This window comes from Zingiber officinale, chromosome 1A, assembly GCF_018446385.1.
Source record: "Zingiber officinale cultivar Zhangliang chromosome 1A, Zo_v1.1, whole genome shotgun sequence".
NCBI lineage: Eukaryota > Viridiplantae > Streptophyta > Magnoliopsida > Zingiberales > Zingiberaceae > Zingiber > Zingiber officinale.
In genome coordinates this window covers 183867673-183890230 of record NC_055987.1, presented here as the reverse complement: position 1 = coordinate 183890230, position 22558 = coordinate 183867673, and the positions used below count along the sequence as shown (strand labels likewise).

General features: G+C 36.5%; 1 protein-coding gene and 1 pseudogene across 16 annotated transcripts; one reads left to right on the top strand and one right to left on the bottom strand.

Moving 5' to 3' along the window:
• Window positions 1–1222: 1222 nt before the first annotated feature.
• Window positions 1223–4937, bottom strand: LOC122038619 (annotated as a pseudogene).
• A 3863-nt stretch (window positions 4938–8800) lies between these two features.
• Window positions 8801–20233, top strand: LOC122038617 (S-adenosylmethionine carrier 1, chloroplastic/mitochondrial-like). Of its 16 annotated transcripts, none has more exons than XM_042598435.1 (12): window positions 8801–8859; window positions 12375–12494; window positions 13769–13851; window positions 15046–15122; window positions 15493–15583; window positions 16423–16476; window positions 16544–16639; window positions 16763–16852; window positions 18296–18347; window positions 19112–19173; window positions 19253–19333; window positions 19916–20233. In XM_042598435.1, the coding sequence occupies exons 2-12, from the start codon at window positions 12455–12457 to the stop codon at window positions 20060–20062; spliced, it is 873 nt and encodes a 290-aa protein (XP_042454369.1). In that variant the 5' UTR covers window positions 8801–8859; window positions 12375–12454; the 3' UTR covers window positions 20063–20233. The 16 variants fall into 16 exon arrangements, with proteins under 16 accessions (XP_042454369.1, XP_042454367.1, XP_042454368.1 ...); XM_042598433.1 differs by having other exon boundaries at window positions 8807–9210; XM_042598434.1 differs by having other exon boundaries at window positions 8807–9210; window positions 12372–12494.
• Window positions 20234–22558: the final 2325 nt, after the last annotated feature.

The window sequence follows — 22558 nt, the reverse complement described above, 5'->3', positions numbered from 1 at the left end:
TCCGTCGGTAATTTACCGACAATATGAAGTCTTTGTCGGGAAATTTTCGACTGGAATTTATTCAGTCGAAAATTTTCGTTATCTGTCGTTTACTTTTTTACCGACGGGAAAAGTTTTCAGTCGTTAAATTTACCAACGGAAAATGGAATTCCGTCAGACCTTACAGACTGAATTGTATTTCCGTCGGTAAGTTGAATCGCCGACCAAATGACTCCCGATACCGTAAATTCCGTCGGTATCTGACATTACCGACGGAATACCAACAGAATATTCAATCGTTATTAATTATTATTTTTGTAGTGAGGAAACCTTCATGTCTTAAAGGGGGAATGCAACCCTATTGGAACTTATCTTGATTTTTCTTTTACTAGGCTCATAGTTAAAAAACTATATATATAAAATCCAGATATCATGCTCTTACAATCCAGCTAATCCTAAATGTGATCAGCTAAATGCCACGAAAGTTTCCACCGACTATCAAGATAAATCGAGAAATACAAATAAATCTGACAGATGACCCAATATCACAAAATTTTTAAACTCCGAGATGTAATATGCTCAAGGTAAAATTTAAACTATCGTTATCTCGTAATATTTCTCGTTCCTAAAGGAGACCTCCTTTACTATCTAATTATTATCCATCTAAAATAAAAATAAATTAAAATAAAATATATCTTGCAACTTCCTTTGGAGCTACTCCTATTGTTGGAAAAATACGAAGAAGCAAGAAAAGGGATTGTTGACTGCATTTTATATGCTGGAAAAGAGGAAGTGAAGCTGTTGTTGATGGAAACCCAAGGGAAGATGAAAAGAGTGAAGGTTTATTGCCGTTGGCTGAAAGAACAGACAAACAAATGATGAAATTGCTGAAACATGGGAAGAAAAAGGAAGGAGAACCTTTTTGTCCTTTTCATCGGTGGCCTCGGCTAGCTCCGGCTGGGGCTCCAGTGGCAGTGGCTGTGGCTCATGCTGTGGCTAGTTGGAAAGACAACGAAAGAAGGGGGAGGAGTACTGCTGCTCTTGTTGTTGGGAGAGGACAGAATCTGATGCCGTGTTTCTCTATTGCTTGCTGGAGAAGAAGGAGAAGAACAGAGTTGCTGCGCTTGACGAGAGGATAAGTCGAACAAGTTTTTGCATGCATATCGAGCAAACTGTTGATAGAATTTATCGCTGTGGATCTAACTAGCTTTGGTTGGACTAGCAACTAAACCATTGAAAACCATTGCAATAGATAATTGAGAAACTTTTGAGCTCTAAGTTTCAAACAACAACAAACTATACAATCACAAGGAAACGACCAATGTAACATCAAAAGCCATCTCATCAATTCCCAACTTCGTCAAACCTTCCATTCCTTTGGGAGAAGGAATTTTCATGGAGCTCTCTCAGGAGATAAGAAAACTGAAAACAAAGTGAAGAATTTGAAAGAAAGAAAGATAAAAAAAAATTCAACGACTAGAAGATCAAAAGAAGGGGGAGTTCAGCATCCATGGCTCACAGGCTACATGAGTGGCTGTTGTGATGTCTTCCCCCATTCTTCAGGGGGGCACTTCACCTCCATTAGCAATGCCACCACCTCCTTCATGGTGGGACGCTCCGATGGGGATGAGTTCACGCAGAACATCGCGATCCCTAGTGTCTGAAGCATCTCCTGCACCATTTGATCGGGCAATCCCTGCAGCTTCGGGTCCAAAACGTTCGCCGCCGGCTCCAAGCTACCCATTTTCTTCTTCACCCACTCTACTATGTGAAGACTATCTCCGACCACCGGCTCTATGGCGCTGCGTCCACTCAGGATCTCTAGAAGCACCACGCCGAAGCTATACACATCGCTCTTCTCCGTTATATTCGTCGTGTACCCGTACTCTGCAACAATGAATCAAACGAAGTGAAAATTTTCCAAAGAACTTTGTGTGTTCTTGGGGTTAAATTTACCTGGTGCTATGTATCCATATGAACCGGCAATCCTGGACATGGCGTGATGGAAATTGGGAGAAATCATCAGCTTCGCCAAACCGAAATCCGCCAGATATGCTTCAAATTTTGAATCCAGCAGTATGTTGTTGCACTTGACATCCCTGTGGAGAATGGCGGGAATGCAGTCATGGTGGAGGTAGGCTAAACCCTGCGCGGATCCAAGCGCGATCTTGTACCGTGTTTCCCAGTCCAAATTCCTGTTGTCCTGCAAAAGCTGTTGCAGATTTCCGTTGGAAATGTAGTTGTAGAGGAGGAGCTTGACGGACTTGTTGGAGCAGTAACCTAGTAGCTTCAAAATGTTTCTGTGCCTGATATGGCCTAGAATCTGGATCTCAGACTCAAATGCATCGACCAGTTCCTCTTCCTTCTTCGTCTTCCAAAGCTTTTTCACGGCGATCAGCTCCCCGTTGGGCATCTCGGCCTTGTAGACGATCCCGGAGCAACCGTTTCCGATCACATTTTCATCCTTGAGACACTCGAGGATGTTATCGATCGTAAAGTTCAGCTTTTGGAACGGGATGAAGGTCCACGGGTACGAGAAATCGTCGCATGAAGAAGATATGACGGGCAGGGCTTTATCCGCCGTGAGCTTTCGATTTCTGTCGAGAACAATCCATGTCGCTACGAACAAGAGAGTGACGGAAGCAAAAATGGCGCAGATGAGCACCACGGTCTTGATCGATTTGATGGCAGTTTGGCGCACGAGATCAGAAGAACAAGTAAAGCCGTCGAAAGATTGACAAAGATGGGGGTTCCCGAGGTAGGAGTTCGAAGACAGAGTTTGGAAAAAAGGAGTCACCGGAATTGGCCCTGAGAAGTTGTTGAACGAGATGTTGAGGGAGGTGAGACTGGTGAGCAGGGCCAAGACTTCGATCCCGCCGCTGAGCATGTTGTTCGAAAGATCCAGTGACTGAAGCTGCGTCAGACCCGAAATCTCCTGTGGGATTTCTCCGGCGAACTGGTTGGAGCTCAAGTTCAAGCAAATCATCAAGCTTGTCAATGAGCCAATCTCAGGAAGAACGGGACCAGATAATCTGTTACCACTCGCATCGAACAAGGTCAGCTTCTGCAGGTTCTTTATTGATTTTGGCAACGGCCCTGTGAGTAGATTGTTCCTCAGGATGAGCTTATTCAGGTAACTGAAATTGCCAAAGCTAGCCGGGATCCCGCCGGCGAAGCTGTTCTGGCTGAGGTCGAGCTGTTCCAAATTCATCAGCTCGCTGAGCGGAGCAGGGATTTCTCCAGTGATGAAGTTATCGTGGACATCCAACAGCTCCAAAACAGTGATGTTTGCGATCTCAGAAGGCAATGCCCCTGAGAAATGGTTGCTGTAGAGATCCAGAAACACAAGATTTTGCAGCATACCGATCTCCCTTGGGATTTCACCGGAGAGCTGGTTCTCTCCGAGCCTCAACCTTACCAATGACTGGCAATTCGCGACGCTCGACGAAAGCACCCCTGTCAATGAGTTACCCAAGAGAAGAAGCTTGCTGAGCTTGTCGAGCCCAAAAATTTCCTCCGGCATTGTCCCTGTGAGGCTGTTCTTCGACAAGTCCAGGGCATACAGCTCGGTACAATTACCGAGGGATCGCGGAATGGATCCGGAGAGTGAGTTGCCCCAGAGGAAGAGGCTTTGCAATGACTGCAAGTTTCCGAGTTGGCTAGGAATGGAGCCTGATAGAGCATTCTTGTCGAGCTGCAGAGCAGTCAAGCTACTGCAGTTGCTCAACTCGGCGGGAATGCTCCCCGTGATCATGTTATCGGACAGGTGGAGCTGTTCAAGCTGTGCCAATCTTCCGAGCTCGCCGGGGATGTCTCCGGAGAGCTTGTTATCCGACAAGTCGAGCACCACCAATGCGGAGATATTGGCAAGTTCGCTCGGGATCGATCCATTGAGGGAGTTCCCCCACAAGAGGAGGCTGGTGAGCTTCTGGAGCTTGCCGAGCTCCGGGGGGATCACCCCGGTGATCTTGTTCATGTGCAGATAAAGATTGGTCAGCTCCGAGCACTGCCACAACTCCGTCGGCACCGAGCCGGAGATGTCAGTGTCGTAGAGGGCTAATGTTTGGAGACTGACCAAGTTGCCGAACTCCGGCGGGATGGCGCCGGAGAGGCCGGTCACCGCGGCTCCGAATGTGGTGAGGTTGGTGAGGAGGCCGAGCTGTTGCGGGAGCTCGCCGGAGAGGAAGGGGTTGCCGCCGACGCGGAACTGTTGGAGGGAGAGGAGCGAGCCGAGGTGGGCGGGGATGGAGCCGTTTAGTAGGTTGTCCTGGAGGCAGAGCACCTGGAGGGAGGGGAGATTGGCGAGGGCGGCGGATGGCGGGCGACAGGCGGCGAGTTGAGGAGGAGGAACTGGAGGGACGACAGGGCCCCGAGCTGCGGCGGGATGGGGCCGGAGAGGGAGTTGGAGGAGAGGTCGAGGATGCGGAGGGCGGAGAGGGCACCAAGCGCCGGCGGGATGCCGCCGGAGATGTTAGCGGAGGAGAGGTTGAGAAGCTGGAGTGAGGAGAGCAAGGCAAGCTCCGGCGGTATGGCGGTGAGGTTAAGGAAGGTGTCGGCGAGGGAGAGCGAAGTGACGCGGCCTTGAGGGGAGCAAGTGACGCCGCTCCAGGAGCAGGGGGTAGGATCGGAGGGGTTCCATGATGGCGCCGGAGACCCGGCGGAGGTAGACCTGGCTACCAACAGCGAGACCAGAGCCCTTTCATCAGGAGAAAGAGAAGAGGCCATGGAACAGAGCCCACTGTAGAAGAAGAAGAATAAGGAAGCCATGCGAATGGCTCTGCCCTTCCACATCGTTGTGCTAGCTCTTTCTTGATGCAAAAACTCAGGAGGTTCTCCAATGGCGGAAGTTGCTGAACCCCAGTGATCGATCAAGGAAGAGGAAGAGAGGAGGAGAAGCAGTTCATGTGAGAGAAGAGTAGACGAGAAGTCGAACCTTAAGCTTCCCTCAAGGATCGCCGGGAGCCAAGGTGCATGGCCTCTCTGCTTCATTACTTTAGTTGCTGAGAAATTTTACTTTACCCCCTACATTACCTATAATTTTTTATCTATATTTTATTATGAAGTATAATTTAGAAATAAAATAATGGGCCGAGTAGCCGCTTGCCTTGTCTCCTTCCACATAACGGGCTGACTCTAGGCCCAAGGAAACAAAGCCCATTGACAGATCCCCTACTCTACTGCACATGACTAAACTACCCTCAACGTGCCCAATCTAACCCCCAAATACAAGGGTATTCGAGTCATTTACGACACATTTGCTTGTGTTGTCGGGAAGGGCAGATTTGATGATAATGGGAGCAAGGCAAGGCTTAGGGGAGTGTGATAAAGTAAAAGAAAGAGAGGGGGGAGCAAGCTCCCACCCCAAGGCTTTGGGATGCTGAAACCGGCCTAATTTAATCCGAGCCGGTCCAATTTCAAGGTCCGGTAAAAAAGCGTGGTAATTAAAGAGGGTGGGAATTATGGCGACTCAAGGGTTTTGCGTTTCCGAGACAGCGGCGAGTGGGTTCCTTTCGGGAATCGGGGAGCCGAACCGGAAAAAAATAAACCGGCACGGGTTAGAATATTGGCCTGGCACGGTTCACAAGCCGACGGCCCAATTTGATATGTTTTTTCTTTTAATTTTTTGTTTTTGTATGAATTGTTTAATCTGCACCCACACGAGACATCGTCTCGGGAACATCAGCTCGGTTCAGCAGCGACGAACCGAACCTAATCGAACCGAACCGGAATTCAATGCATTGGACTATTGGAGTTTCCTTAAAGGATGCGTTTAGCATTGAATACAAATAAATTAGAAGCACGATACATTTGAGAGAATCCTAAACACTTTCTAATCTTCTATTAGTCAATTTAACTAGTAATTAGTTTTAGGACTATAGCAAAAAAGTTACAAGTCAAACATGTAGGTTTAGAATCTAATGTCATTTATATTGAACCTAAACACAAAGTACCCCTCAATAATTGCTCCACTTAGCCTCCCCAAATTTCATTCCTCCCTAGAAGTCATAAAACTATAAATATTAATAGATAAAGTACTAATCCACTTAAGGGATATATACAAATCTTATTGTTAAATAGATATCGCCCTTGCCATCAAATTAAGGAACAAAACAAGAAGTCCAAAACCTATTGTTATTACTTGGCCATGTGAAGGCAAAAAAATTAGTTTAGCGCAAGCCATCATGTCCTTCTTGTATATTTTTCCACCCTTATTAACATTGTTTTGGTTGCTAAAGTCATCACCACATTTTTCACTTGTTTTGGTTGTTTCCTCTAAGTCATTCAAATTTACCTACCTCTTTGTGTTTTGTTATTTTATTTCAAAGTGTTGTTTCCTTGTACAATGGTAAAATTGTTATTTTATAATCAAAATGTTACGAGTTTGAACTTGAAAATAACCTCTTATAAAAAATAGGATGAAATTACGTACTATATATCCTTCTCCGAGATCTCGTATAACGAAAATGTTGTGCACTGAGCTACCCTTAAAGTGTTATTTCCTCTTGATCTTCTTGACCTTTTCCTGATGATCCTTTGGTGTTTGCCCATGGATGAGGTTGAAGCTCAAATGTCTTCAATTCCTAGCTATCTGATTTCCTAATTCTCGAAGTTCTCATTGTTTGGCTCGACACTCTTTTGGTCATTTAGCAAGAAGAACGTTTCCGCATTCACCTTTGTTCAAGCCTTTGCGAACCAATCTAGCGATTTAGTGGTGCAAAGTATCTATTTGGAGATCTGTTGGAGTTTGAAGAAGGATAATATGAGACATCTAAATGATAGTATACAATAATAATAATTAATAATAATAATAATTAATTAGATCGACTGATTGGGCAACGTTAAGTCTGTGGTGATTAGTTTGGTCGTATGAAAAGTTTTCATCGACTACTAGAACAAATCAGGAAGTACTAGTGGCGGACGGTCCATAAGCCCATCATCCTTTACTCTGTTTGGGAGGAGGTAAGTGAAAGGAAGGAAAAGGAAAGGTACAAGTTGGAAGGAGAATTTTTACCCTTATTTGAAAGGAAGTGAGTTATGGAGGGGAAGGGGAGAGAAAGGTAAAACCTATCCTTGTATGCTTGGGAAGCAACGAAATTTCTTATATCTCAATTTATAGTGTAAGGAAGCAAACTGGATTCTTTGGTTCACTTTTTATGGATCAGGGGATGTCTATTACCCAATTGTGACTGGACTGTGACTGCAATTGGTTGCGATTCCTCCTGGGTTCACCTTTCCATTTAAACTATAGTTTAAGTCGAGATAGGCGATCGAAGGAAGCCCGGAGGCCACCCCCACTCAACGCCTAGCAGCCTGACCACCCGCCCACCTTGGGGGCCTCCGGATTGCCTCCACCATCTGTCCCGATCCAAACAACAATCTGAGTGGGAATGTGGACCTAGGGGAATCACAACCAATTACAGCCAGATTGGTTTGGGCCCACAATCCGATCACAATTAAGTTATGGACAATCCCCTGATTCATAAAAAGTGGATCAGAGGATCCTTTCCCGTAAAGAAAAGGAGAGAGAAGGACAAATTATTCCAATTTTATTCTAATTTTTTTTTCACATGTAGAAAGAAAAATATTTTTATAATTTTAATCTTTATTCTCTTTCCTTTCCTCTTCTAAACAAGTAAGATAAATTCTTTATTCTAATTGAGAATCGAACTTTTAAACTATAAATATCTGATAGACAACTGAAAACACCATAGACATAGGAGCACAAATGACCGTATAATAAGAATTTAAAGTTGGTTTGATAAATTTGCCGACATTGTTTAATTGATTTGATATCTATAATAGATACCCCAATTAACTAATACTACAAATTTATATTGTTCAATGGTCATATAAGTCAACTCAATTTTCACTTTAGTTAACTTAAATTAAAATTTTGCACAAGTATATTATTTTATTTGACTAGATAATTGAGTAAGTATTATAGTTGCATGAGATAAACATCAGTCGGACTCGATCTCTAATTTTGTTAGACTTGCTAAGTCCTCATAATCTTCGAGATTATTATTTAAAAAAAAAAAAATCGATCTCCCATCAAAATTTCTCAATTAAATTTATCTAATTCAAAAGGTTATTTTTTAGTCAAGCAATATTCACCCCCAAGACTTATAATGATTCTAAGCTAATAGGTGGGCTTGACCTCACTTCCAAACTTGTTGGCTATTGATCTACAATGGTCTATTCATGAATTAATATTCATAAACAAAATTTATTTATATTTATCAATAATTTTTTTATTAAACTTATAAAAAAATCACTGAATATTTTTTAATTTATTCCGGTTGTTGATAAAATTTTTTCATAAGATCAAACCTATAATAGGCCTGGATACCATATGCTCATTTTAAAAAATAAAAAATATATTAATTATTAAATTAATTTTATATTTCCTTAAAATGGAAAAAAAAATACAATTAACCCATGTGTTTTGTATTAAGTAGCATTTTGTCTTCCTATATTTCAAAAAGAATATTTAACCCTCATTACAAATTTCTCACCAATCATTCTTAAGAGAAGAAAAATATATTAGATTGATCATTATATTTTCACTGAAAATCTTTATAAAATTAAAAATTCATAGCAATCCCTTTGAAAGGAATAAGGATAGTAAAATGAGTTTTTGATTAATTATTTTTATTATTTATATTTATGTGGGATAAGGATAGTAGAATGAGTTTTTGGTTAATTATTTTTATTATTTATATGTATGCATGTATAAATTTTAAAAGATTTTTTTTTCGTTTGAGATTATTATTAAAAATAATAAAAAATAAAAAATAAAAGACACCAAAGCAGTGTAGGAAGAGAAACCAGTGTAGGAAGAGAAACCAAAGCCACGATTGGAAAAACAAACAAACGAAGGTACCACTTTAAATTTTTGTTCAGTAAGGCCCATCTATTTTCATCGACCACCACCCGCGGCCAGCATTCCTGCCGGCAACGGAGGCGCCTGCGTTGAGAGGGTACGGGGAAGCCTGGCGGTGGTGACATCATTAGTCGCACCAGTCGCACCAGTCGCTTCGGTCGGCCTCGATCGGCAGTGTCGATAGCACCTTCGCGTCGGGCCGGCTGAGCGGTGTGGAAGCCTGGTGGCGGAGGCGCCATAACAGCCGTCCCGTTGTGTTGGCCCAGCAGCAGTAGCCACGTACGGCCAAGCGCCCGACCATAGATCTAGCAGCTTGGGCGAAACCACGGCGGCGTCGTCGGATCGTGGTAGAGAAGTAAAGGCGTAATTAGGGTTTCCTACAGTTTTTTTGGTGGGCTGGTAGTAAATTTAGGATTTAGTTATTATTGCTTTGAATGATATGGTGAAAAAAAGAAGCGAGGATTCAATTAAAAACAGCCGATGGAATTAAATTGTTAGGTTTTAATTAAATGAATCCATTTAATTTAAAACTTAAGAATTTTATTCTGATTGATTAGGGTCCGGACCTAATTTTTTTTAGTTAAACACAGTTTTAATAAATCTAATCAGTTGTTTTGGATTGTAAGTTTTTTAATCAAACTGATCAGTTTTTTCTCAGGACTGAGTTTTGATTAAATTACTCAATCAACTATTGATTTATGATTTGATCAATTGCAGATGCAAGTTTTAATCAAGACGGTTTGTTTTATATTCTGCATTATGGCACTTGTTTGAAGTCAATTTGACAATTAATGTCAGCAATTTTGCACTCAGTACCTCATGTTTATTTGTTTGCAATTATTGCTAATTTTGTGTAATATTTTCTTACTGATGTCAAATTGACATATTTAACTTTGTCAACCACTATTTGAATAGTTTCGTGTATGTGTAACTAATCATTAATTATTGACATAAGATTTTTATTGATATGTAAATTTTAGAATCAATTTTAAAGTTATATGTGGATCTGTAATTAAAATTGATAGAGAGTTTATAATCCTAATCATGCATGAAATAGATTATAAATTCTAATATACTTAAAATTCTCACATCAATCATGGGCATTGCTTAAAAAAACATTCTACAATTGTAATTTATTATGAGTTCTTGCTGCCAAAGTGACTCATGTATGATAAAACTTATTAATAGCGGTATTTTTTTGAGAATGTGTTATAATATTATGTTCTATATCATAGGATATAATTTATCTACTGGAGGGGATTTATTATGTATTACAATCTAGGACAACGTATCAGACATTGCTTTGAATATTTTAATGTGGATAATTTCATTTGACCTAAGGGGATATATTATCTAAATTAATTAGATTCATGGTCTTTCTCATGAGAAAGGTACTTATTGCATGTTATAATCGGAGGATTATAATGATGTGTTGAGGCTCTTGTTTCTCCAATTTAAGTCTATAATTATTAACATTGTATTTTTAATCAATGCCTATAACATGGATAGTTGTTAGTTAATTATATTTATTATTGTTCAAGTTTTCTTTTGTGGGAAAAATAATTCAACTTAAAGGATATAGATCATCACGGTAAGGAATGGATTTCTCTTTCACTAACTTTGCATGCTGTAATATTTTCGTCCTTGCCTACTAGAATACTTTCGGTGGGCATGCCAAACTCACTCTTGAGCTCTCCATTGGATTAGTCTCTGACTCACCTTGTTGCTCAGTTAGTTGCTTTGAATCCTGAGCTACTTGAAGATGAGAAGTGGCATGAAGGGATGACAATTTTCTCTGAACCAATGGAGGATCCGATATTCGACCCGAATGGAGGAGGGTATGGAGAGACTATCAATATCCGATATTCGATCCAAATTAAATAATATATCTATATATGTATTAAAGAAAATTTTCTCTTCCCAAAACTCACTAACTATTTTTGTTGATGTTAGGAGTAGACTACATAGATGTTTAATCTATTTTTTTAATTATATTTTCTTCTTTTAATATGATGTGAAGTTTAATATGCTTTTGTTGAATGATGATGGTGGGATGGAAAGAAGAAAAATCATTAGTATAGAAAATATCTGATTCTTTAATGAGTATGGTAATGAGGATGGATATCCGATACCCGATGGGTATGGGGATGGAGGATATAGAATCCGATCCAAACCTGATCCATTGCCATCCTAGTGACATCCGATATTGGAGGGTGTGGCAGCCCTTGCTCGAGCTCTCTATTGGTGGGAGTATGCCTATGAGCATGAGCGCAAACTCAAGAAGATTGTCGTTGCACCATGCTTTGCAATGGACCAATAAATAAGACATCATCTTAACATAAAATACTATATGACAATCTATTACTCTATAACTTGTTTTCTCAAAAACACTCGAGCACTTTTGAAAATGACTCTACAGTTCATTCAACGTCACAATCTGAAAAAAAAGACCAAAATACGATAAACCACAAACTCCTAAACTCGTCATCAACCATGCTCTTATACCAAGAAGGGCACTGTTGATAATTTAAGTTCAGGGAGTTCGTGGTTTGCTGTATTTTGGTCAGTAAAGATGCATCATATATATATATATATATATAGGATGAATTCACTCAATACGAAGTGCATCATAAATATCGGGTCATGACAAACTATATTTCATATCTTTTAGTTTAATATGTTCTATTACTATTTTAAAAATATAAATATGTTAGTGATTAAATTATTATTTATTATAAAATCAATATAATATGAGCCTGTATCATAAAATATTTAAACTATTTTTTTTGGATTCAAATTAATATATACATATATTCTAATGTTTATATTACAATTATTTGTTAAAAATGTTTAAGTAATATGAGTTTATATCCTTAAAATATTATTTTTGGTTTCAAGCTAGTATAGAATTATCTATTACTATGTTTATAGTTCGATTACTTGTTAATAATAAGTACTAATATAATATTTTAAAAGTTTTCATAACATCTAAAAATATTGTTTATTTAATAGAAATCTTTATTATTTTAATCTATTGTAATAATTAAATTAATCAGAACAATATTATTTACTTATTTAGATATTATTTCAATAGTTTATCCTTATACTATTAAGTAATTTCTTTGTCAAAAAAAGTTGTTTATTTAATATAATTCATTTTATTTTAATATACTAGCTTATGGAAGGGGAGCTTTGGCACAATGTGTTGCCGTGTGATATGTTGGTCACGGGTTTGAATTACGAAAACAACCTCTTGCGTTACCGATAAAGCTACGTACAATAGACCCTTCCCACCCTGCATTGGCTGGAGCTTTGTGCACTTTTTGTACTAACTTATGGTTTGTGTTCCATGCTATTTACATGTTCAATAGAGAACAACACGTGCTTTTTTAAGTTCAGGATGAAAATTATTAGGAGAGCCAAATTTTGTGACAAGTCAATTTTGTTTTGTTCACCTTATTATTGTGTTTACTATGAATACCTTTTCCTCATGTTTTTTCTATCTTAGCAGGAAATTTGTTTTTTTTTAATGTACATGGGAGTAAATTGTCGTACTCTTCAATAGAACAAGGAAGCCATTTGTTTTGATCGATGAGGGAGGAACCATTTAACCCTTTGCATGTTTTATGGGGTAATTTCCATGTCTTAACTTGAGCTTTCCGTTTGATCCGGTCAACACATCGACAACATTTTACATGGATCATCGGCAAGTTTTAAAGTCATAGCTGATGGTTCACTGAGATGTGTACTGAAAATAGCTTAAGAATTTGACTTTCCCAAATGATTTCTTCAATATTTATTTACAAGTTACAAATATAGTATGATTTGAGCTTCTAGTTTGGTTGGTTTGGTGCTAGCATTTCTGTATAGTTTGTTTGTTTTTCCTTGTGCTTATCTTCCTAATGAAAATTTTGGATCCCTATTTTTCATGTGCCCATGTGTTCCTCTCATACCTACTTTGATGCACATATGAATCAATTTACGCATATGTTATGCATTTATTTGTAGAAAAATATATTCGAATTTCATGTATTTTATGCACACACAGATATAATATATTATAATTAGCAGAAGAGAGGCATATATGAAAACATTCATATACACACATCCTTATGGAGCTGACCTAGTATTTGATCATTAGTTTTTATACCTCGAACTATAAAAATTAATAAGGTGTAATTGTTCATAAATAATCTTCTGATTAATCCAACATTTTCATCTCAACCTCCTCATCTTAGTTGACATAATGGGAATGAGGGCAGCAAAGTGCAGTCTCATTATTCTAAACTACAAAGGTTGAGGGTTGATTGGAAGTTACGAAAAAGTTCATATGCATGCCTTCATATGGAGCCGAGTTAGTATTTCATCACAAGGTTTTATACCTCAAGCTCAAATCACTAAAATAATTTTTAAGGTGTAATTGTTCGCAGATACAAATAATTTATCATTTATCTTTTGATTAATCTACATTTTCATCTCAACCTCCTCATCTTAGTTGACATAATGGGAATGAGGTTAGCAAAGTGCAGTTTCATTATCCTAAACAAGGGTTGAGGGTTGATTAGTAAAAAATCAACTGGACTTGCAGAGAGGAGACTTGCCTTTGTTCTTGAGTTGCAAGTTTAACCATTGGAAAACTACTCTAATTGTGTCAAAAGCATCATGGGCACACCAACCAACATATCTTCATACTTTTAGATCTTGATAAAGTTCAATACGCATAGATCCTGGTTTTGCAAGATTCAATTTTAGTTGGGTTGACAACAATGTTTGCTGTCCACTTGATTGTGATACAAGTTTTCACTAAGTTCTTTCCCTTGATTTTACTCCGAAATCAAAACTTGTACATTCCTTTTGCATGCATATAGATTTATATGTTTTGGTGTTTCTATTTCCTATCTTCAGATGGTGCAATAGCAGGAGCAGCTGCTGGTGGTGTTGCGGAAGCAGTTTTATATCCTATAGATACAATAAAGACCAGGCTTCAGGCAGGTTAATCATGCAGAAAACAGAACTCTATTGCTTATGATATAATGTTCATATTTCCAGAGCTTGATGTATCATTATCAAGTTGTGTTTGTATAGAAGGCTGTCGCTGTATGAGTAGTAATATTGAGATTAATTAAGTGAGATTAATTAAATAATTTTTTATTACATGGACCAAAGATTTTTATAGCTTTCTTCTAATCCCTTACACATTTTACTCTAATAGGTAATAGGTTCAACTGTCCTATGTAATTTATTGGTCATTGAACATGCTCATACCATCTCTATTTTCTCTCATTTTATCACCAATTGAATGTATACCTAATTGGTCTTGAATGTTAATGTTTTTCATTTTATCCTTTCTACTAATTTCACACATGATCTTAGCATTCATCCATCTTAGCATTCTAATTTTTATTCGGCTAACTTTCTTGTTCTTGTTGCTTACTAACAAAGCAACACTCCTGTCCATGGATCCATAAAGTTGATTTGTGCCTGTCTACATAATTAATCTTATGCTTTTAAGCACAATATCATAGTTTCTACTATATCTCAAAATTTAGTAGGTGAGTAATCCCTGATTGGATAATTTAGAAAAGTTGTTTTAGTCACTTAGGCAGTTTAAACTTTCAAAGACTGTTCCAAGTTTCCAACTTCTCTGGAAATTTTACTAGCAGATATACACTTCTAGCAATGCTCAAGCTTTTCAAGCAAAAGATTGTTTGGTTTTGTCTTACATGTGACCTAGTGATTTTTTTTAAAAAAGGAATAACCTACTGACTCATCTAGTTAGGGGTGACAATTTGTGTCATACTGTGTTAATCGTGTCATTAATGTGTTACATCATTTGCCAATAAAAAATTATTTGTAATAATGAAAATTATAATTTTTTTTTTTTTTGTAGTTGTAAGATTAATTAAGCCTCTAAAGAATTAAGTTATGTGTCATAAAATGTTTTAATGATTTTAAAATGGCTTATCATCATAAACATATCAGTTTGTCTCAATTCATTCATGTCATGCCACTTTCAATTTTCGTGTCGGGTTGGGTTGTGTTAGTAGGTCGTGTGTAATATCTTCATCTCTACCTCTAGTTGTAAGATGCCCTTTTCAGTTTAATCTTGTTTGGATTTGAATAATTTTTTGTAATATTTACTTTAGAGTCCTGAAGAGTCTTTCCTCTCTGTCATCTTTTAGGCTGCTCATGGGGGGAGCAGAATCCATTGGAAAGACCTGTATTCTGGAGTTGCTTGCAACCTTGCAGGGGTCTTGCCGTGAGTTACTATTCTGTCTATGTAGTTCATTGATGGCTTAATATTCAACTTATAATTATCTTGTTTTTTATTTGATAATCTAATGATATCATATATGCTTGAAAGTGCTTTTACTAATCATTATGTTTACTTACGTCAAACTTTCATCATTCTATGCATGTTGTGTTATGCATTACATAGCTAATTTACATCTATACTTTTAAGGATAACACAGTTGCATAGTGGACAATCCTGAATAAATCTCTTTGTAGCCTATTACTTCTATCTGTCATTTTCTTTGGCACCAGTGAAAGATCTTTCTTGCATTTACCATGATTCCTTTTTGTCAAAAAAGGCAATTTCTGAATTATTTACATGTTTGATTAAACAGGGCCTCTGCCATTTTCGTAGGCATATATGAACCTACCAAACAAAAGTTACTGAAATTATTTCCAGAGAATCTTAGTACTTTTGCTCATCTGGTAAGTTAGTTGCAGTTTTTAGATAATTTTGCAGTTTATGATGGTAAACAACTCAATATATCTGAAAGGTGAACAAAGGAGCAGTGAATGTTGTATGGATTGTATTGTATGTCAGAAACCTGTTCCAGAGGTACATGCTAGTGGATATGCCACCTAATATAACTATTAATTCATATGAAGCTCTATTTATATTTCAAGAAAAAACATGTTTGCAAACTGCTTTGATCATGAATTATGAAGCACATTTGAAAGATTATTTCATGAAGTAAATTGTGGTCAGTATTGATATGAAATTTTGTCATGTATAGTCTGTGTTTGTTTTTTGAATTGTTTTTCCAATTTTCCTTTTCCAAGGAAAAAAAAACAGAATCAGCAATGGAAATAGAAGTAGAAAAATGTTTATCGCTGCATTTTGACTAATATATGAAAAAAATCATACAAAGGGCAATTGCTCTTCCCTAGAAATAGCAAAAACAATAAATTTTATTTTATCATTTTGATGGCTTTTATTTTCTTGGAAAATATTGAACACATTTCCAAAAACAATTTTCCCTTTGTTGATACAGAGAATTGAAGACCCCAAAAATAAAATAAATACACCCTTAGGCATTTTCTTTTTTTAGGAAGGCCCTTTGATATTCTTCCTTATCCTTTTTTTCTCAATTTAATTATCATTATTAGTTTATTAATCTTTTGGTTGATTTTACATCGTGTTTCTAGCTTATTTGAACTATCTTGTAGAAAATTCACTATCTAATTTTTGTTTTTGTTTCCTTATCTGCAAACCTTATGTTATTTGAAACAAAATTCTTATGAAATTAAAAAAAAAATTCATTTAGACTGCAGGTGCTATTGGAGGAGCTGTTTCTTCGTTTATTCGGGTTCCAACAGAGGTGAGGACACTTTCTGAAATTCTTTTTTTTTTTTTTCTAAAGTTCAAGTGACTGTTGCTCTTTCTAGGTAGTTAAACAAAGGATTCAGACTGGACATTTCACCTCTGCTCCTGATGCTATCCGTCTTATTGTTGCTAAAGAAGGGTTTAGAGGTCTTTATGCTGTATGTTGCTTTAAGTTTATTCTGAAGTTTTCCAATGCTTGTGCTTGAATACAATTGCAGTATCCACGATGCTCAATTTTATGTACAACTTTTAGTTAACCTTGCTGCTCATTTTCTTCACAGGGATATAAGTCATTTCTATTACGAGATTTACCCTTTGATGCACTCCAATTTTGTATATATGAGCAGCTTCGAATTGGATATAAGATTGCAGTAAGTTCTGAAAGAACTTCTTAATGGTGAATGCCATGATTAAAATTGGTTAGCAGTGGAATGTTTGGTGGATTGCTTACTACCACACTATCTTTTGTTGGATTATGTCAACTGTCTGTGGCTGTTCTACCAAAATCGAAGTGAAATTATACCCAAGTTGCCATGCATGCCTCCTTAGGCCCGATGCACACTGTTTTAGTATTTTTTTGAATCCTTGTCTTTTGTTCTTTCATAAATAGAAGAACCTGTTCTCTGCTGATAGGCTTCTGGATTCTTTGTTTGGGTTTTACAGTTAGCATTGAATCATGAGTCAAAATTAAGGATTTGATCTAAAGTATCAAACGTTGCTAGTAGTGTCCAATAGACATTGCAACGACCATCAGATGGTGGCCTTCACCTAAAATGGCAGGTTTTTTGAATATTTTTAATTGTTTTATTGCCTTTATCTGTCATGTTAGCAAAATTCTGGGCGTCCCATGCCCCTATGTCTAATGCTGATCAGCTCTTGTCGAGCTATTTGTTAGTTTGTGCTGCATATGATGGGCTACTTTGTGCTTTTGTATGCATGCCCTCTGTTTATGTTATGCCCCATCACAACTTAACAAGATTCACACCATGCACAAACCCTATTGTTTATAGATACTGTTTGCCACGACTTCAACTTAGTCATTGCAAGGACAACAAGTCCCATCATTTGCAATTGGTATAATGAAAGGTATGACCATAAAACACAATCTATTAGTATCAGTCTCATGTCGTAGGGAAGTGAGTTTGTAAGCAATATATTTATCCTTATATACACATCATAAATGAATAATTAGTGAGAGACATTTATCAAGATTGGATTGGTTAGAAGCATTTTCAAATTTGTGGTCTTTGTGATATGTGTTTTTGCTTGCATGGATTGAGATACCTAGATTTTAATATTATTTGTTTTTCTTGACTATTGTGAAGAATTTAGTCCGAAATGATACTTAATCCTGAAGGTTTCTTGTTAGATATGTAAAAGAACTCCTTATGCCCCACCAAAAACGGAATTACAGAAATTGAGGCTTAAGCCCCACATAATGAAATACAAGCATGGGGGAAAGAGTGATTCTGTTCATATTCAAGTGCTTTAAGCATTCTGCATAATTGGTGACCTCATATAGTGATATACAAGCATGGGTGAAAGGAGGATGCTATTTATCTACATAAATGGTGGGGTTGGCTTGGTATTATATAATTCAGTCTGATCGGCATCAAGTTTGATTTGGTAGACTAGCTATCTTGCACAAGGTTTGGGTCTGGCAGATTTAGGCATGCTTGGGATTGAATGTATCTATTTTGTGACTCCTAAAATCAAGTGTTCTTGGAGAAACTTTAGGTATAAGAACAATAATACTAATTTCCACAAAGACAGAAGTACTAAGTTATTCTCTATTGCTTTCTTCAATCATACAGGCAAGGAGGGACTTAAATGATCCAGAGAATGCTTTAATTGGTGCTTTTGCTGGTAATCTCAAGCTCTGTTGGTGCTTTCTGTGCCTATTAGTTTTTTTTTTTTTTTTTTTTTTTTGCAACATTATCTTGCTACCCTTCTTGGATTACTTCATGAGATCAACTATAATGTATGAGCTTTAATTTATAATTTTCAGAATATGTAGTTTTGAATTGATGTTCTTTCATATTAGCATCCTGTTGCATTCTTGAGCACTTCACAATTGAACATATAATTATGTATTTCTGTAAGTGAAAGTTCTCTCTGCCCTTCATCTACCAAGGAGCCAAACATTTGATTGTCCCTTGAACATATATTATAACAGCTTGTTTCATTAAGGCCATTTACTCAGCATACTATCATTTTAAAGTTAAGATACATTTTGACTTTTGAATGTCATAGAATCAAATGTAAACCGTCAATATACAATTATATTAGAAAACTTGAAGTTTCTAATAAACTACTTTTATAATTGCAATCTTTAAGGATTATAAGGAAATTTTAGTCCATTGTAGCAAAAAGTGATTATGCTCACTCTAGACCTCCTTCATAGTCCTTCTGAAGGGAGGTAAATTATGAGGTCAGTTTATCGCTGATCGCAAAGTAGTTAGGGGATGAATTTTCGTCCACGATCATTGCCTGACTGATTTCATATGCCATCTTATATACTTGCAGAAAGCATGCAGTTTTTGTAGAATCCACCTTCTGTTTTACTATACAACACTTCATCCGTACTAGATTGCTTCTGGTATTTTTTATTGAATGTTTTCTTACTTCAGGTGCAATAACAGGAGCTATAACTACACCTCTTGATGTCATGAAGACTAGATTGATGGTTCAGGTAACATCTTTTTGTTTCATAACTTGTTCATATAATACAAGAATGGGACAGTATACATTCATCTTGACTTGTATTGCAGGGTTCAGTAAACCAATATAATGGGCTACTTAATTGTGCTCAAACAATTTTTAGGGAAGAAGGCCCAGCAGCTTTCTTAAAGGTCTTTTTTGCTTCTGCTGTACTCCATTTGTGATTTCGCATATTCCACAATTTGTCAATGATGGCTTGTGTATCAAGAAACCCTGATTCTTGGTCTGTCATTTAGGTCTCGCATGCTAATTATTGCCTTAGATTTCCCCTCCTGAGAGATTTTGCACTTCTGGAGAATATACCTTCAGTCAAGTAGCCTTTTGTTATAAATCATACTGAATTGAACATAAGCCTCCTAACAATTTCTTTGTTTCGTCTGTTCATCAGATGTTTATTCGCTTGGTTTATAATCTATATAACTGTTTCTGAGGTATCATTGTTAGTGAAGAACAAGGACAAACAGAAATTAGTTAACTGTCATGAAGGTATCTAGCTATGCCTTTTAGATAATAAAATAGCTTTAAAAAGATTGATTAAGATGTATTTCAATGTTCAAGGAGGATCAATGGATCAGTTGAGAGAAGCAAGGAAGAGAGAAATTTACAACGATATTGAAAGATATCGGCCAACTCCCAAATACTTAAAACAAAAATTTCATTTTAATATGACTGATCATGCTAAACCTTTAACGACCTTTGTTTGTTCTTCACAGGGTATTGGTCCAAGAGTACTATGGATCGGGATCGGTGGCTCGATATTCTTCGGTGTTCTAGAGAGAACCAAACTATTGCTTTCCCAGAAGCGTTTTGATCAGGACCTGAAATCTTCGCAGTCTGCTGTCATCAATAACAAGAGGTGAAAGTTCTGGTTTCTCGGAAGTGATCAATCAACCATCTTCATTTGCCAATGTTAATTTACTTAGTTTGCTAGGGATCATTGTGACTTGTATCTATACCTTTTTAGGGATTTAATGTTATGGTTTGGCCTTGTTCTCTATTTCATTTTATTATGCAAGAGAATTTAGACACAATCTATGAACAATATTCATCTTAGACGCAGTGAAGTAATTCGTATAATTTAGATATATTTTTAACAAATTGATTATACAGAAAGTTTTGATGAGCAAGAATCTATACTTTTGAATAATACCAGACTTCAAATCTGATTAATTATTTGCTACTAAATTTATTTTAAATAATATACAAGTATATTTTTTGTCGTCGAATTTTATAAAAATCATGACATCAAACTAAAAATTATTTATGATTGAATTCATACGGACGCACGTGAACCTACTTGGCAGTGTCGGTCACGGACGTCGTCTTCCAAATCGATGCCGATAGAAACTTCTGGAAACAATATTCGAACCATTAAATAAAATACTCTTGTCGTTTGCTTAATAATCTAACATTAATCTTTTTATTAAAATACTCTTGCAATGGAAAGAAGAATAAAGTCATGAATTGCCACCAAACACTTGGGTGGGTTAGTGCTTTAACTAAACGCAAATTACCCAATTAGGACGAGATTAGTTGTTGGTGCCGTCCTTCTCGACATAATTAAATATGTAGTGCGCTGATTACCATCATTTTTTTTTTTCATTTTACTGAGAGAATTCGATGAATTTATGGGAAAAGTGTTTACTTCGACGGCGACTCACTCTCTGACTTGTGCTTTGACTTTTGTTAGTGGCTTTGCTTTTGATCGACAATTTGACATTTTACTAATGGTTGTCAACGTTGGACGGTCGATTAAATTAATCTTTCGTCGGATTAAGGCAGTATTGCACTTTGACTTCATAAGATATTTTAACAACTTATTCAAAAAATTATAATTTAATATAAAATGTCTTTTTTTCCCCTTCAACTTGATAGTAACTTTAACTAAAGTTGCTTTGTATAATTTTAATTAAATTGTTATCTATCTTTATCAGTCAGGCATATTAAAAATGAATCTGATCTATCAATTTAATTTGAATTAAAAAAAATCAAGTTTAAATTAAAAATTTTTAAATTTGGATTGAGTTCGGGTTGGATTCAGATTGACTTTTTTGTTTTAATTGTTTAAGTTCGGATTAGATCGGATTAGTTTGAATTGGCCTGGATGGATAAGAATTTAAAATTTCAGTTTTTAAGATTAAATTAAATTTTATTTTAAAAATTAAAATAGTTTAGTATCTTACTATTTTATTAAAAATCTTCCCCTTTACTAACTAATTTTGGTGAAGCCTAAAATGTATTTACGTTAATGTCCTTTTTTCTATTTATACTTAAAATAATTTCAAGATTTATTAGTAATTCCACAAGCGAAATAATTTATTAATTTTCTCTGATTATTTTATATAAAAAAATATAGTTTTCTTTAGTCCCACATCTTAGAATTAGTAATACTATAATCAAAGAAGCTTCTATAAATATTTTAGGCCGACGATATTAAAAATTATACTTTTCTTAGTTGTTTTTATTAGGACAAGTATAATATTAAAATAAAATAATTTTTTCACGATCACACTAGTATAAATAATAAATATTAGTATAATGATGAAATATTAAGATAAAGAAAATAATAATGAAGATTTATAGAAAATAATTTTTAAAAAATTTAGGTCAAACTGATTGTTCAGGTTGATCGGATTCCGATTAAGTTCGGGCTGAGAGTCCATCCATCCAACTTGACGCCTCATTGCCAGCCGTCTGCCGATGCATGCATGTGCACAACTTCGTTTTGTGGGTCCCACGAAAAACGAAAAACATTCGTATCACTGGAGCGTTAGGGTAAATATATTACTTGAACGAGATGGCGCCACGTCACCCGGATCGACAAAGCAATCTTCCTGCTCCACTACTCTAGCGAAGAGGCCCCCGCCCACAGCCACGTGCCCGTGTCACACCCGAAAATATCTGATTCTCGACGGCTCAACCGGTTACCATGGGAATGCTGGCTTTACTCCCATGTCATCGATTCAATCAATTCCCAACCAAATCATATTAAATTAAAAAATAATAAATAAATCAAATTGTAATTAAATTATAATTATCTGTTTAATTAAGCGTTTGCATTTAACCATCATATATATTTTTTATAATAGGTACACCGCCTTCCCTTCTTCACCGATAAATACAGAGCATCTCGTGAATATTCCAAAAAAATTTCACATAAATATTAATTTGAACAATTAAAGAAGCTCTAATTAAAAGGTTTATAATATTTTAAATAAATTAAACTTAAACTAAACTAAACTAATATTCAAACTAAAAACTAAGCAAAAATTAAACTCTATTTCAGCAGCTCGATTTAATTTGACTCAGTTATCAAACGAGTAGAGCTCGACACGCCGTCACGTTTGGAAAATTAC

Bases quoted from the DNA above. Each gene is read 5' to 3' on its own strand.
- LOC122038617 (XM_042598435.1), top strand. From the start codon at position 12,455: ATGAGGGAGGAACCATTTAACCCTTTGCATGTTTTATGGG. The intron at 13,852-15,045 runs GCAGGTTAATCA...GTCATCTTTTAG, and splicing joins CAATAAAGACCAGGCTTCAG to GCTGCTCATGGGGGGAGCAG. The intron at 19,334-19,915 runs GTCTTTTTTGCT...TGTTCTTCACAG, and splicing joins GCCCAGCAGCTTTCTTAAAG to GGTATTGGTCCAAGAGTACT.